Source organism: Cydia pomonella, chromosome 8 (genome assembly GCF_033807575.1).
Source record: "Cydia pomonella isolate Wapato2018A chromosome 8, ilCydPomo1, whole genome shotgun sequence".
Classification (NCBI taxonomy): domain Eukaryota; kingdom Metazoa; phylum Arthropoda; class Insecta; order Lepidoptera; family Tortricidae; genus Cydia; species Cydia pomonella.
The window spans coordinates 21,082,815-21,096,925 of NC_084710.1; the positions used below are offsets into that span (position 1 = coordinate 21,082,815).

Genomic DNA, 14,111 nt, shown 5'->3' on the forward strand with positions numbered 1-14,111 from the left:
CAAAATTTTATGTAATTGCTTGCACCGTCTGGGCTATAAAAATCGCTGCCAACTTAATTTGGTCTGACTCTAACCCAATATGTGTTCGATTTAGTAGAAGCACAATCGGATTAGGACCAATCTCGAAATCTCTGGAACAGACATGAAATTTGGTATGTATATAAATTAAAGGCCCCCTTTTCATGCCCACCATTTGACATTTGGGGACCTCGAGGAATCGCAGCCATCATGGAAAATGTGTACCATACAGGAGAAATTCGCGTTTTACTCTAAATCTACTGTCTTTATGAAAATATCGTGTAAGGCAACATTCAAGCTTATTAAATTCTACACAAAATAGTCCTAGACATCTTTGGGGAAAAATTACATCTTGCCATAAAAATACTTGCTGAACCCAGATTTAGCGCTTATACCCTTTCAGGGGATATTCTCTTAATAGGAATTTTCATTTGTTCTAGTAAAGAATATCAGAATCAATACATAAAAATTCTGTAGTCCCGATGCTTAACGTTAAGAAGTACGCCGCAAGTTACCAGGCCGTCTTCCTTTTCAATAAGTTACCCACTGTATTTAAAACAATTACTAACAGTAAAATTTTCAATGCAAGACTCAAGAGTTATCTTTTAAAAAAGTCGTACTTAATTATAGTTTATTTGAATTTTTACTGAGTTTACGTTTTTACTCTGTACATATTAGTGTATTATTCTAGTAGGATACCAAAGTGACGATATTATTATTTATTGTTAATATATCTTAGTTATTAAATTTTAAGTTTCTAATATTTTTTATTGACATTTTATTTGCTTGATTGATATTTAATTCTTATTGGCATGATACAATTTCAGTTAATATTTTACATATATTCTTTAATACTTTTAAATTAAACTTTAATTTCTTCAATATAATGTAATGTTTTAATTTTAAGCTATGTTCAACACAATATTGTATTGTTATGAACGAATAAATAAAAAAAAACAGCCGGCTTGAGAGGACTCCGAATATTAAATCATATTTTTTCTTCTAGCGTCTAAACTATATAGAGGATTTCAATAAAATGGACATCAGTAGATTCATAATTAGTACACAAGTGCTATGCAATACAAAGTTACTAAAATTAACGAAAGAAAAAAGTTTACAAAGTTTAGAAAGAAAGGCAAAAGTAAGTACCTACAAATATTTATTTTTGCCGAGTTTTATTTGAATAAAACGTCAGTAGTACAACTTTTTGACTTCTGAATCATATTTCGTATATAAATCCGCCTAATAGTTTAGGCGCTAGAAGGAAAAACGATTTAATATTTGGAGTCCCCAAATGTCAAATGGTGTAGGCATGAAAAAGGGGCCTTTAATTTATATACATACCAAATTTCATGACTGTTCCTGAGATTTCGAGATTCCGATTGTGCTATAGACATATGTATGACGTTTCGAAGAATAGTTAAAGATTGTGAATTTTGATTGACGACGAATAGTACGCAAAATTTATTAATACATTAAACCGGCGAGGATTTTTGTATATGAGAATTTTGACAGTTCTAATCTCATGCAATGAGAATCTCATCATAATCTCATAAATATGGTAAAGTAATAATTATTGTTTACTTCAAAATTCTAAACGAGATTAATTTCAACTGACATTTTGACGACTTCTCAAAGCTCTCGCCTCAAAGTCTAGCTCAGCTATTCCTTGAAAACACGAATTAATAATTGTGACGGTTGAATTAAAAATAACAGTAGTACATAAGAATATATTTGATTGAGGCTGTCTAAAATCACAAAAAAGAAATTGTATTATTCGATTTATATAAATAATTAAATATGTTTCCTCTTCGATATATGAGACTAAATTGTATAAGTATTTTTTCAGAGTTTGAACATAATTTCTACAGATAAAGAAAAACAAATATATGTTTACTAAACAAATAGGAATAACGCTAGCCAACTGAAGCCGGCTTAAAAATTAAATACCGTTTCAAACACAAAGTACTCACGTCTCGGTCGCTGCCTCACTAAACTCAACGGTGGAAACTGCTTCTTTCGATCTTAGTTTCTTACTCTCTTTCTTGAACTGTGGTTTTATCACCATCTCTTGTACTTCAAAGTTTAGTCTAGCTTTATGCACGTTAAGATACTCCTCATAAGTGTTCAGCGCTTCGCGTCTCTCCTTCCCTTCGGTGAGGGTAGCTTCCCATGAGAACGACGCGTGGTATGGATTCTCTTTCACAGTCCTCATTGCTGATTCTTTCAGGTATTCATAGTCTTCTATATACTCTCTCTTTACTGTTCCTTTATCAGGAGGTAGATACGTCTTAGCTGGTTTTGGTGGCTTTTTTATAGCCTCAGGGAATAGAATAGCCACGGTGTCATTGAAGATATTTGTCTGGTTTTTCATAATCTCGACCATTCTTCTTTCTTTTTCTAAACGCTGCGCTTCCAACTCGCGTAGTGGCTTCTCTTGTTCTATGAGTTCTGCTTTGTTTATTCTTTTCTTGACTGCAATAGTTCGTTCTATCAATTTGTTAACTATCATAGTCCATCTTTCTGCCGGTCCTATAACTCGCAGTTTTGCTAATCTTCTCGCTTCCGCTTCCTCTTCTAGTCGTTTCTCTTCTGCCTCTTTAGCTTTTCTCTTTTCTTCCTCCTTTTCTAACAGCAGTGCACCTTCTTTTCTCCTTATTTCTAGCAAAACTTGAGGGTTTTGTTTCAGCCATTCATCTTGCCATGATATAAACGACTGCATTACGTTAAGTTCTCTGCTAAGCATGCTGTCAACGCGAGCTTTGTAAGTTTCATTTTCGATCATAAATATCGGTGGGTCTAAGAACATTTGAAAGGAACCATTGGAGTCACTTACTCCGATGATATTTTTTGCTAAAGGTAACGTGTGTAAGTTTATACCCGTGAGCTGTGTGCCGGAGAGTGTTTGTACTGCAATAGGTAAATCACTTCTCAGTAGTAAATCCCAAGTCTCCATGTTACCTTCAGCCGTGGTGATAAAAAGCAGACTAGGCTTATAAAGTGACCAAACAGCGTCAGTTAACCTATGAGGGCGCTTTTTCCATATCAAGGGCCGATTCATCAACTTGTCAGACCAGATTGCCATTATCTTTCCTCCAACAGTCATGGTGACATGATGAAGAAATGGATTTTTCTTAGAACATGTTATTATTCCATCGTGAATGTAACAACGGTACTTCATGGCGCAGTACTCAGAGTTGACAACTTCTCCAGTATTGAACGCGTGACCCTCCCATGTAATCCTTCTCATCTCTCCGTGCTGTGAACCGCAGTACATGACTATGTTAAGATCTTCTTCTTTCTGAGGTAAGATGGAACATGTAAAATATTTCCTACCTGTCGCAATAGGTTTAGGTGTATAAGTATAAGTAATCGGACAAGGGGTCATAGCCAAACTTTGTAGTGCAAGCGTGTCGGGTTGCCCAGTTATTCCAAGTATAATTTTATAAGTGGGTTGGAACACGCGATCTAAGATACAGAATGGTGAAACATCAACTAATAGCCCAGATGGCCTTCTAGCAATTCGCATAGATTTCTTAACCTTCTTGCCCCCAAACACTGCCACATTTTCGACTGACAGGTTCCAAATTAATATTGTACCATCCTCTGAGCCAGTGCAAAATATGGAAGATTTTTTCCTGTCAGTTAGTAGCTCTGTGTGTCCAGTTTGAGATATAAAAAAGTTTGGCGAGAACCACTCGATAGCAGTAACAGCGCCGTAATGATTCGTCATCAAATTGCTCAACGCCGTTGCGGGCACCACTGCTTTATCAGAAATCCTCTTCATCCATCCCATATGTGCATTCATCGCTATATGATACTTTTCCCTCGTTTCACTCAATACTTCAATCTTCTCTACATTTTCAAGCTTATTAGTCAAATCCCAAACAACAACTTGACCGTTTATACATCCACCAATGAGGATATTTTCATTAAAAGGACAAAATGAAAGCACCTTAACTTCACGCGGAGATTCGAGGTAAAGTTTTGGAATTAAACTGTCGATATGACTCCAGATCATAACAGGGTTCAATCCATACACCGCTCTTTTGATTGGATCAGGACGTGTGCTAAGTGTGTTCATCACAGCAGGTGAAGCATCAGCGTAGGCGATAGCGACAATTCCTGTCCACATAGGATGAAAAACTGCAGAGGACACGTATTTATTCTTGGCTCTGACGTCTGTAAAGCAAACATAATCCTCAAACGTCATAGAGTCGTATACTACGCCAGTCGCTTTCTGAGTCACTAAGTTTGGATAATCGTTACAATACATATCCATGACTGTATTAAGCGCTATAATAGAGTCCATTTCAGGATTTTTAGTTGACATGAAATTGGTCATCAACTTTATGTAAGACGCCCGTCGCATGCGCATTTCAGCGTCTCGAAATGGCTTAAGTGCGGCTTCATCTATCGGTTCCTTTTCTGGTTTTTCATCTTCATCGTCATCTTCGGCAACACCATCACCACCGGCACCTTTTTCAGGTTTTGTATCGCCACCAGCACCTGCTTCTGTAGTGTCGCCACCAAGAGCATCAGCGATAGATTGTGTCCAGACATTTTGCGGGTATCTCAACTCAGTTTGCGCATATCTAGTTATTCTAGCTGGATTTGCTTGAACCTCTGTGTCTATTCTTCGTTGAAATACACAATTGAACTTCTGTCTATACGGTGTGAGTTCTAAGTAACCATCTCGAACGGAGCTCGAGTCTCTGACACTAAATTTATTTGGCTGGTACACAGTGGGGAACGCAGTTTTTATTTCCAGCTCTATGAACGGCCGAGTATTTACGGGAATAAGCTCAGTTATCTCTTTTTCACTTCCAAGACTCTTCCAAGGACGTGGTTTCTTTTGCACGGCCTTTTCTAATTTCTTTGCCTGTCTTTTTAGAAATTTCTCTGACTGAAATTTACAGTGATCTCTTGATTCGACAGTAGTACAGACGTAGAATTCATCGAGATCGTTAGAGTCATCTTCTATGAACCCCATTAGAACTTCGTTTTGTGTATAAGCTTCTAATTCTGCTTTCAACGGGAAAAATTCAGATAGTTCGCCGCCAACATCTATGTTTTCCATAATCTTAGCTTTACTGACGAGCTTCCAAGGGCTCTGGGGGGTGATGTCCTGGCCCATGACCATTTCAATTTGTATTTGGGTTTCTTCGCCGATAGCGATCCGATGCACTCCTTCCACATCATATTTTGGGATGAATCGCTTTCTTCTGGGCTTTGGCGGTGCTTCGGCCATCTTGCCGTGGTCAGCGTGTACTGTAATCGATAAATATGTTTTAACTTTAATATCCTCAAAGCAAGTTTACTATATATAATTGATTGTCTGAGTAAATATGGAATAAATATTTGTTTACATGTCAGTAATCAATCACTCGTGTCATTGAAGTTGACGTATTAGTTTAGTTTTTCAATAGTTTTTCAATATGAGTGTAAGTAATTGAAACTTTTTACACAAGTACCAAAAGAACGATCAAACATTCGATCAAATAAATTCAAAATTCTAAGGCCCCATAAGTACGAACGCTTTTTCCAAGCACTTTAAAAAAACGTTTGAATGACGCAAATGAATCGATGTATGTGTTAACATGATGTCGGTGGCGCTTTTTTATCGTGCGTTGTTGGATTTTCGACTTTGAGCGTTGGCCGCTAAATCGAATTTAGCGTACGAAACTTGTAACGTCAGGTTTTACCGCACCGCTTTATAAGTTCTCGTGCGAATGAGGCCGAATGAGGTTTGAAATTTTTAACGATGTACATCAATTGGGAATATTACGCGAAACTCTACGTAGGGGGCGACACTACCACAATCCATCACAATCTGAGGGTCTACCGCGAAACAAGAAAATCGAAATTTTGTTATCTAACCTCTCTATCACTCTTGCATATTCGAGCGATGAATAGGCAGATAACTCAATTTCCATTTTCGCGTTTCCCGGAAGGCCCTTTATAAACAAACCGCCTTGATGCATCAATGTCATATTTTATTATCTGTAAAAACTTGTCAAAAACAGTTTAAGGCACAGTATGAATAACTTAATCTATGGTTTATGAAAGTTGCTAGTGCTGCACTCTGGCGGCAGAACATTGCAGTAATACTCCCTATTAGGTACAGTCTAGGTATTAAATATCGCACGGACAAAGTGCTAAAAATATGTATACACGACTTTATTGCCCATACATTAAAGTAGTGTGTACATATTTTTGGCATTTTATCCGTGTCGATATTTAATACCTTGACTGTACATAGGCAAAATCGTAAGCTTATCATTTAATAACAAATAATTCAAAAAGCATTACTTAAATTAATACGGCTTTTTAAAACAAAGCAGTAATAAAACATTATGATCTGGCGATTAATTCAACGACATAAAATTTTAATAAAAGAGGGAAATTCCGGTATCGTTAACATTCTCTAATTTCCTACTTATAAACTTGTATGAAAATACGACATCTTAAAATTAACTTGGTAAATAGGCAGATTTGGAGTTTGCGTATTGGAAATGGAAGTTAATTTACTTTTAATTAAGAAATGCTTAAGATTTTGATTGGAGGGTTTGGCCACGAGAGCGGAAATACCTTGTACAAATATGCTTTAACAATAAATTAACATTTTCAATAATTTGAGGGCGAAAGTAAACCCTAAATGGCTCAACAATTAAAGTCTGTGACTGTATTATGTGTCTTACATTTTCTATGATGGATTCTAGAAACAAATTTTCGTTACTGTTTAATATGGGCCGTACTTCAAAATAAAAATAAAAAACTCCATTATTGCGATACAAGGAGGAAATGCCGCCAGCATCCTTGGTACAATGCCTCAAGGGCCTATTTTAGATATAAGCTAGTTATAGTAATCATCTGTATATATCCATTATGTATATTGTTATTGTAAATAAATATTGTATACAAAAATTCAATTCAATTCAGTTCAATTCAATGTCTTTATTTTGCATAAAAAGTGGTACAGTAGTGGTAATTCAAAAATATTTACAGATTCACACAATTTACCAACATCTGGCATGCAAAATATGGAGGAAACAAATATTATTCCGAAATGTATAAATAATATACAAATATACAACGTGTCCCAAAACTCAACGATAAGCCGGCACCAGAGGATGGAGCTGCTTATGATTAGTCTAGAAAAAATAAGGAAAAAAATATATCTCAATTATTTTGGAAATTACAGAAAAAAAATGAAATTCATCGAAAATCGACATCCCTAATGGTATTTTTAACGACCATGTCACAAATATTCAAATATTACTGTTTTTTTTTTTTGTTTTTGGAAACTTAAGTAGCCCTGCTATCTAACACAGTTCTTAAAAATACCATAATACATGTAGTTTTTACACAAAAAATAATCAAAATTCATTTTGTCCCTACAATTTTGAAAGATTTTTTCTTACAGTCCACTTTCAATCATCATGGTGTAAAAAAATAGTATCGACACCACTATGGCAATTATTTTCAAAAGTTGACGCAACTAACCAAGATTCCAAAATGGTATAATACTTTAGGAAACCTAGTCACAAAAAAAAACAACGAATTTTTAAACAAGAATCGACATTATTTAATGTTGGCGGTAATCACTTTTACTGTACCCAAAAAAGGATTTTTGTTGTTGAAAAATGTTGAATAAATGCAAAGAAATGATACAATTTTTTTTCCTTTTTTTTAAATTCATTTACTACATTATTAATACTACAGTAAATGTTCAAATTGCCTGCCACCGGCATTAATACAGACATGACATCGCCTTAGAAATGATCGTTTTATCCGTCGTGCATATCTTCTACCATTGATATGATCCGCAGCTTGTGTGATTTTTTGGCGAAGCTCGTCCATTGTTGCTATGGGTTTTGAGTAGATTTTGTCTTTAAGACAGCCCCAGTAGAAGAAGTCCAGGGGGTTCAGGTCGGGCGAACGGGGTGGCCACAAGATAGGACCAAGTCGCCCGATCCAACGCCCTGGATACTCTTGGTTTAAGTATTCTCGCACTGCACGAACCAACGGTGTGTACGGTAGCGGCATGATAAACGCTAAACAATCCAGAATACGGAAAAAGTCCAATACACAAAACACAATCACAGTCCAAAATAATGCCAGGTCAGTACAGTTTGCAGATCACCAGTCCAAAAAGCAAAGCCAAGAGTTGTTAGTATGAGAGCCACATCAATTAATACGGAACGGTGCACAGCGAACAAAGGATCAGAGTGTACTGACTTGAAAATTGTATTAACTACCCACATTTTCCATTGAAATTTTAAAACTTGCAACAACAACCCTTTTCAAAAGTGATTAATATCAACATTTAAAAATGTCGGTTCTTGTTTAAAAATTCGTTGTTTTTTGTTGTGACTAGGTTTCCCAAAGTATTATACCATTTTGGAATCTTGGTTAGTTGCGTCAACTTTTGAAAATAATTGCCATAGTGGTGTCGATACTATTTTTTTACACCATGATGATTGAAAGTGGACTGTAAGAAACAATCTTTCAAAATTGTAGGGACAAAATGAATTTTGATTATTTTTTGTGTAAAAACTACATGTATTTTGGTATTTTTAAGAACTGTGTTAGATAGCAGGGCTACTGAAGTTTCCAAAAACAAAATAAAAAACAGTAATATTTGAATATTTGTAGACATGGTCGTTAAAAATACCATTAGGGATGTCGATTTTCAATGAATTTCATTTTTTTTCTGTAATTTCTAAAATAATTGAGATATATTTTTTTCCTTATTTTTTCTCGACTAATCATAAGCAGCTCCATCCTCTGGTGCCGGCTTATCGTTGAGTTTTGGGACACGTTGTATGTACACATGTCAATAAATTTCTTAGCTATAATTACAGTCACATTTACAAGACTATAATCAATAAATTTTTCGTGTTATGGCTCCATCAAGGTGTTGTTGATTCTGCCAATGTCGAAGTTGGATAAGACACGGCTAGTATATAAATCTTATCATATTACGGTTATAGACAGTGTTCGGTGGAGTATCCGATAAATCTGCAAAGACATACAAATTACCACTTACTAATAGACTACATACAACTATTAAACAATATGAACACTACACTATGTAGAGATCGAAGAGTTGGTGGATGAGCCCAATATCATCGGCGTAACTAAATCCCACAGACTTCGCTGGCTCGGTCACTCAGAATGGGGGAGGATCGCGTAGTCAAGGAAGCGTACTTGGGGCGACCAACCGGCCGTCGACCGATCGGGCGCCCCAGGTACCGCTGGTGTGATGTCGTGGAGGCGGACCTGCGTCGGCTGAATGCCAATTCATGGCAGGAAACCGCGCTGGATCGGGACAGGTGGCGTTCTCTCGTTTCGGAGGCCATGATTCTTTTTGGATCGCTGAGCCAAAGCAGTTAGTTTAGTTACTATGTACAGAACAAACTACAGTTGAGTATTAAATCTAGGAACTTATTCTACTACAAGACTATAGAAGCTAGACGAACTGGTGACAGCTGTCATCTCCATACAATTTGTAACCTTAAACCTAGGTTTCGCAACCCGGATCCGAAATTATCCGGATCTGGATCCCGATACGCGGATATTACCATACATTTCGGATCCGCCGTGCAAACCCTGCTTAAAACTCAAAATCGGCAAAATATGTATTGAGATGACAGCTATCACTATGGCCGGATTTAGGGGAGGGCAACTGGGGCTACAGCCCCGGGGCCTCCACAAAAGAGGGGCCCCCACAATAAAGACTTCGGAAAATTTAAATTTTATTTGGAAAATAATTTCGGGCCAGGGGGCCTCCACTCCTTTATTGCCCGAGGCCTCCAGACCTCTAAATCCGGCATTGGCTGTCACCATGTCAGCTATGTGAAAATACTATAAAAGTAAGGTCACGTGCCCCCGAGTTTGACAGCTGAACTAGATGGCACCAACGCAAACTTAAAGAGGCTGACAGTGTACGAGTAACAGCAATTTAATTAATGTTTGGATAGAGCCGTACGGCGCCATGTACATTAGCTGACAAACTCGAAGTCTTTATATATCTTAGACAATCTCAAGATTATAAAATCAAATGTAAACGTAAATAACCTGTCTACTCAAAAAACGATTTGAGAACTTCCTCCTTTTTAGTTTATTAAAAATACTGCGTTCAAGGTCATTTGTTTATTTGACAATTTATTATTATCTGTCTAAGTTTGACTCACTCAAAACGTCAATTAAATCAAATGTCACAAAATATCTGTCTTATTTCTATTTGATACGATATTATTTGATATTATGCAGTGAATGGCAAGCGCAACAGGTGCAGACATGGTGCAGTTAATGAAGAAATCTTCTGGAAATGCGAATGACCAATTCGACATCACTCGACGATTCGTGATCTTCCGACATTATACTTTATACTGCTACTACAGCCATCCTCGAGTGCGTTGTGAAGGCCTCGACGGATGACTGAATATCCATGACTACTAAATATATCTAAAGTAAGCGCTGGTGGCCTAGCGGTAAGAGCGTGCGACTTGCAATCCGGAGGTCGCGAGTTCAAACCCCGGCTCGTACCAATGAGTTTTTCGGAACTTATGTACGAAATATTATTTGATATTTACCTGTCGCTTTTCGGTGAAGGAAAACTTTGAGAGGAAACCGGACTAATCCAAATAAGGCCTAATTTACCCCCTAAAGGATTGGAAGGTCTGATGGCAATCGCTTTAGTAAAACCAAGTGCCTACGCCAATTCTTGGGATTAGTCGAGCGGACCCCAGGAAATACCGGGACAACGCGAGGAAGAAGAAGACTAGATATATCTTAAATACTTGACGTTGGCTAAGTGCAGGTAGCAGAAGCCATTATTTAGACATCTAAAATTTCGCAATATTACACAAAAAACACACTTTACACACAGCAATTATTGAGTATAATTTCAAAAGTTACGTTTCAGCAAACCGCGAGCAAACAAGTCTGGGGAAGACATTTTCAATTGGATTTTCTTGAATAAGTAATTCTTTTTCAGCTGGAGTAGCAATTTTTATTATAAAACGCCCGGTATTTGTGCTGTATTAAATTGTAATTAAACTTTCAGCACAGAATAAATAATAGTACGGTCACGTCTGAAAATATCGATACGGTCAAAGTGCCAAAAATATGTATACACCACCCTAATATATGGGCCATAAGGTCTTATATACATATTGTTGGCACTTCGATTGTGTCGATGTTTTCAAACGTGACTGTACTACCGTACAGAAATGATACTCCTAATTTGACAGCGATTCATGGACGAATCTTGCTGTCCCTTTGAAAAAGTCCTTTCTTTTGTGGGATTTCAGCTATTTAGTTGTCAAAATTGAAGTCATTGTCTTATCTGTGGTCGTGCACGCAAAGGGACGTCAAGTTGTGCCAACCCTAATAATTGCTCGGAGCAATGCTGAGCCGAGAATGCCCGAAAGAGAGAGCGTTGCCCCACTGCTTTCAGGTTAGATGACTTTCAAACGAATCAAAAATTTGTAATTTTTTACTTAAACGGGACTTTAATAAGTACCCCTAGTGTTTTATTCGATAGCGAAACGTATCGTACGCGTTTACGTCAAGTCTCATTTTGTATGGGATTTTGAGTTTCCAAAACGTCCCGCTTGGCGCGCTATTTTTAAATCCCATACAAAATGAGACTTCAGGCCTATTCGAACGTATATTTAGATCAGAAATTCTATTATTGAGTTACCGTGTGTCTCGCCCGCTCCAATACATGTATGTAAGGGCAAATACGAGAATATAACTAAATGACAGTCAAATGTCAGTGTACAGTCACGGACTTAAATTGTTGAGCCATTTAGCGATCAAGCTAATTTGGCTGTCAATACTAACGGTATGAAATGTCCAATGTAAAGTAAACCCTAAATGGCTTTACAATTTAAGCTTAGAATAAATTTAAAAGTGGATAAATTACTGTCTTGGGTGAGACTTGAACTCACGGCCTCTGGATCGATACTCCAGCGCTCTGCCATCTGAGCCACCAAGACGTCATCCATAGGCAGCAAATTTTTCTACCATATGGGTCTAGGGGACCCTAGCGACATCTACCGTAAGAACGTTGTATAAGGTCTGACGACCGGTTTGGCCTAGTGGGTCACTACCTTGCCTACGAAGCTGATGGTCCCGGGTTCAAATCCTGGTAAGGGCATTTATTCGTGTGATGAGCATGGATATTTGTTCCTGAGTCATGGGTGTTTTCTATGTATTTAATTATTAATAAATATTTATATAATATATATATCGTTGTCTAAGTACCCCCAACACAAGCCTTATTGAGCTTACTGTAGGGCTTAGTCAATTTGTGTAATAATGTCCTATAATATTTATTTATTTATATGTTTCGAAAAAAGTAACCAAAACCTCTAGGTTCCCAGAGATAGGCTGTTTATAAGATTGAATCTTTATTTCCTAATAATAAAGTTCAGAGTCACTTACGTTCGACCAGCGTCTGCGCCTCACCAGGTGCCGCCACAGGCTCATCTTCGTAGCTGTCCGATTCGCTATCGGCCACAACTTCAACTGGTTTCTCTTCGACATCGCTGTCCGAGTCACTCATTTTTAATTCTACTTATATGTGTATTGTCTTCTTAGAGAAAAGTTCATGAATGGCAACCACGATCCAGAGCTTGAATGATCGAAGCAATAGATGATGTACCGTGGTCCGCCCCGATGGAAACAGACGTGCTGTCGATCGCTTATTGCATTTATTTAGCCGATCGAACCAATTGAAGGAACCAGTCGTTGTGAGGATAGTTGGGGGTAGCCAATAGCAGTGGAAGTAATATGTATTTTAGCTTTGATGATAACTGACAGAGACTATCACAAAGCGCCTTTAAACAAAACCAACTACGAACTTTGAGGTGAACTTGTTGACTGCATATCACTTGAAATTAGCTACCATCACCTGTACATCTTAACCAATATTTGCCTTATTGAGCGTTCTGTAAAGCTTGGTCAATTTTCTCTATTTATTCCACGCAATTATAAAATGCATACAAGTTACCAACTATCACATTTTATCTACGGATTCAAAAGAGTTTGCGTTGTTACCGAAGCAAAATTAAATAAAGCCTTTCTGTTTGAACGCAATCCACTGACTTCTTGTATGCTCGAAAATTTTCACGATAGTCTTTGACGACGAGTGTAAACACTAACAGTCAGTGCGCTGTTTATGTAAATACTGGCTCAACTGTTGCTAAGTAAAACTGAAGCTGAAATAACTGACCAATATTAGTCCTTATATCGCGGTGATAAGGTTTATAAATAGTTAAATATAAGTGGTAACGATGGTACACACTAGCGTGAAATGTTGGAAGTTTGAGCATGCGCGAAGCTGCTGGTACGTGGTGGTACCAATGCGGTGGAAATAATAGTCACGGTTGAAAGGTAGGTAGGAGGTACGGTACGATCTGGAGACCAATTCTAACTTACGTTGTGACATCAAAATGATATCAAATGATGTCAGTCGCTCGTGCGTAGGAGGGTAATTCTAATTAGCAGGGTGAAATCAAAATGATAATCTAAATTATATCAGTCGGCCGTACATCTCGCTCTCGCCAATACCTGTACGGACCAGGAGGGAGTGGCCTTAACCAGCGAAACGTTTGAAACGTTTATTCGTAAATATAACTCCTCCTTTTTTAAAGTTACCCGGGATCTGTGTAGGGAAGACCGCCTTTAAGCTCTTTCGTCGCTTTTAACTCTTGCGCTTGTACTCATTTACTGAAGGCCGGTATAGCAGGAGTGCTTGTTGCCCCTCTGTCGCACTTATAAATTCGTACGTAAGTGTGACAGGGAGGCAACACGTCGAACGTGGTTCGCGGTAGGCCCTCAGATTCATTCAATTCTGTAGATTTTGATCGTGCCGCGCGAACTTGCTACCTACTTAGTACATTAGTAGAAAAATGATTTTAATTTACTTATGGCCTATAATGGTATATGGCATATAACAAATATACATATACAACTAAATGCATATATATTCTACAATGTGTGTACACGTATAGTGGTGCCGTTAACCACGTATAGTATGATGAATTTTATGGACAAATCACCCCCATACCTATGTT

At 37.5% G+C, this 14,111-nt stretch overlaps 2 protein-coding genes across 3 annotated transcripts in view; one reads left to right on the forward strand and one right to left on the reverse strand.

Moving 5' to 3' along the window:
* The window catches only part of LOC133520838 (uncharacterized), a 96,807-nt gene that overhangs the window by 70,022 nt on the left and 12,674 nt on the right, over nucleotides 1-14,111 (forward strand). The window lies entirely within an intron of this gene.
* LOC133520833 (dynein axonemal intermediate chain 3) lies at nucleotides 1,735-13,248 on the reverse strand. The gene is made up of 2 exons (XM_061855513.1): nucleotides 12,478-13,248; nucleotides 1,735-5,289 (listed from the first exon to the last, which is right to left on the reverse strand). Exons 1-2 carry the CDS (start codon nucleotides 12,596-12,598, stop codon nucleotides 1,988-1,990), a joined length of 3,423 nt encoding a protein of 1,140 aa, XP_061711497.1. The 5' UTR covers nucleotides 12,599-13,248; the 3' UTR covers nucleotides 1,735-1,987.

Bases quoted from the DNA above. Each gene is read 5' to 3' on its own strand.
- LOC133520833 (XM_061855513.1), bottom strand. From the start codon at position 12,598: ATGAGTGACTCGGACAGCGATGTCGAAGAGAAACCAGTTGAAGTTGTG. The intron at 5,290-12,477 runs GTAAGTGACTCT...TATCGATTACAG, and splicing joins GGCGCAGACGCTGGTCGAAC to TACACGCTGACCACGGCAAG.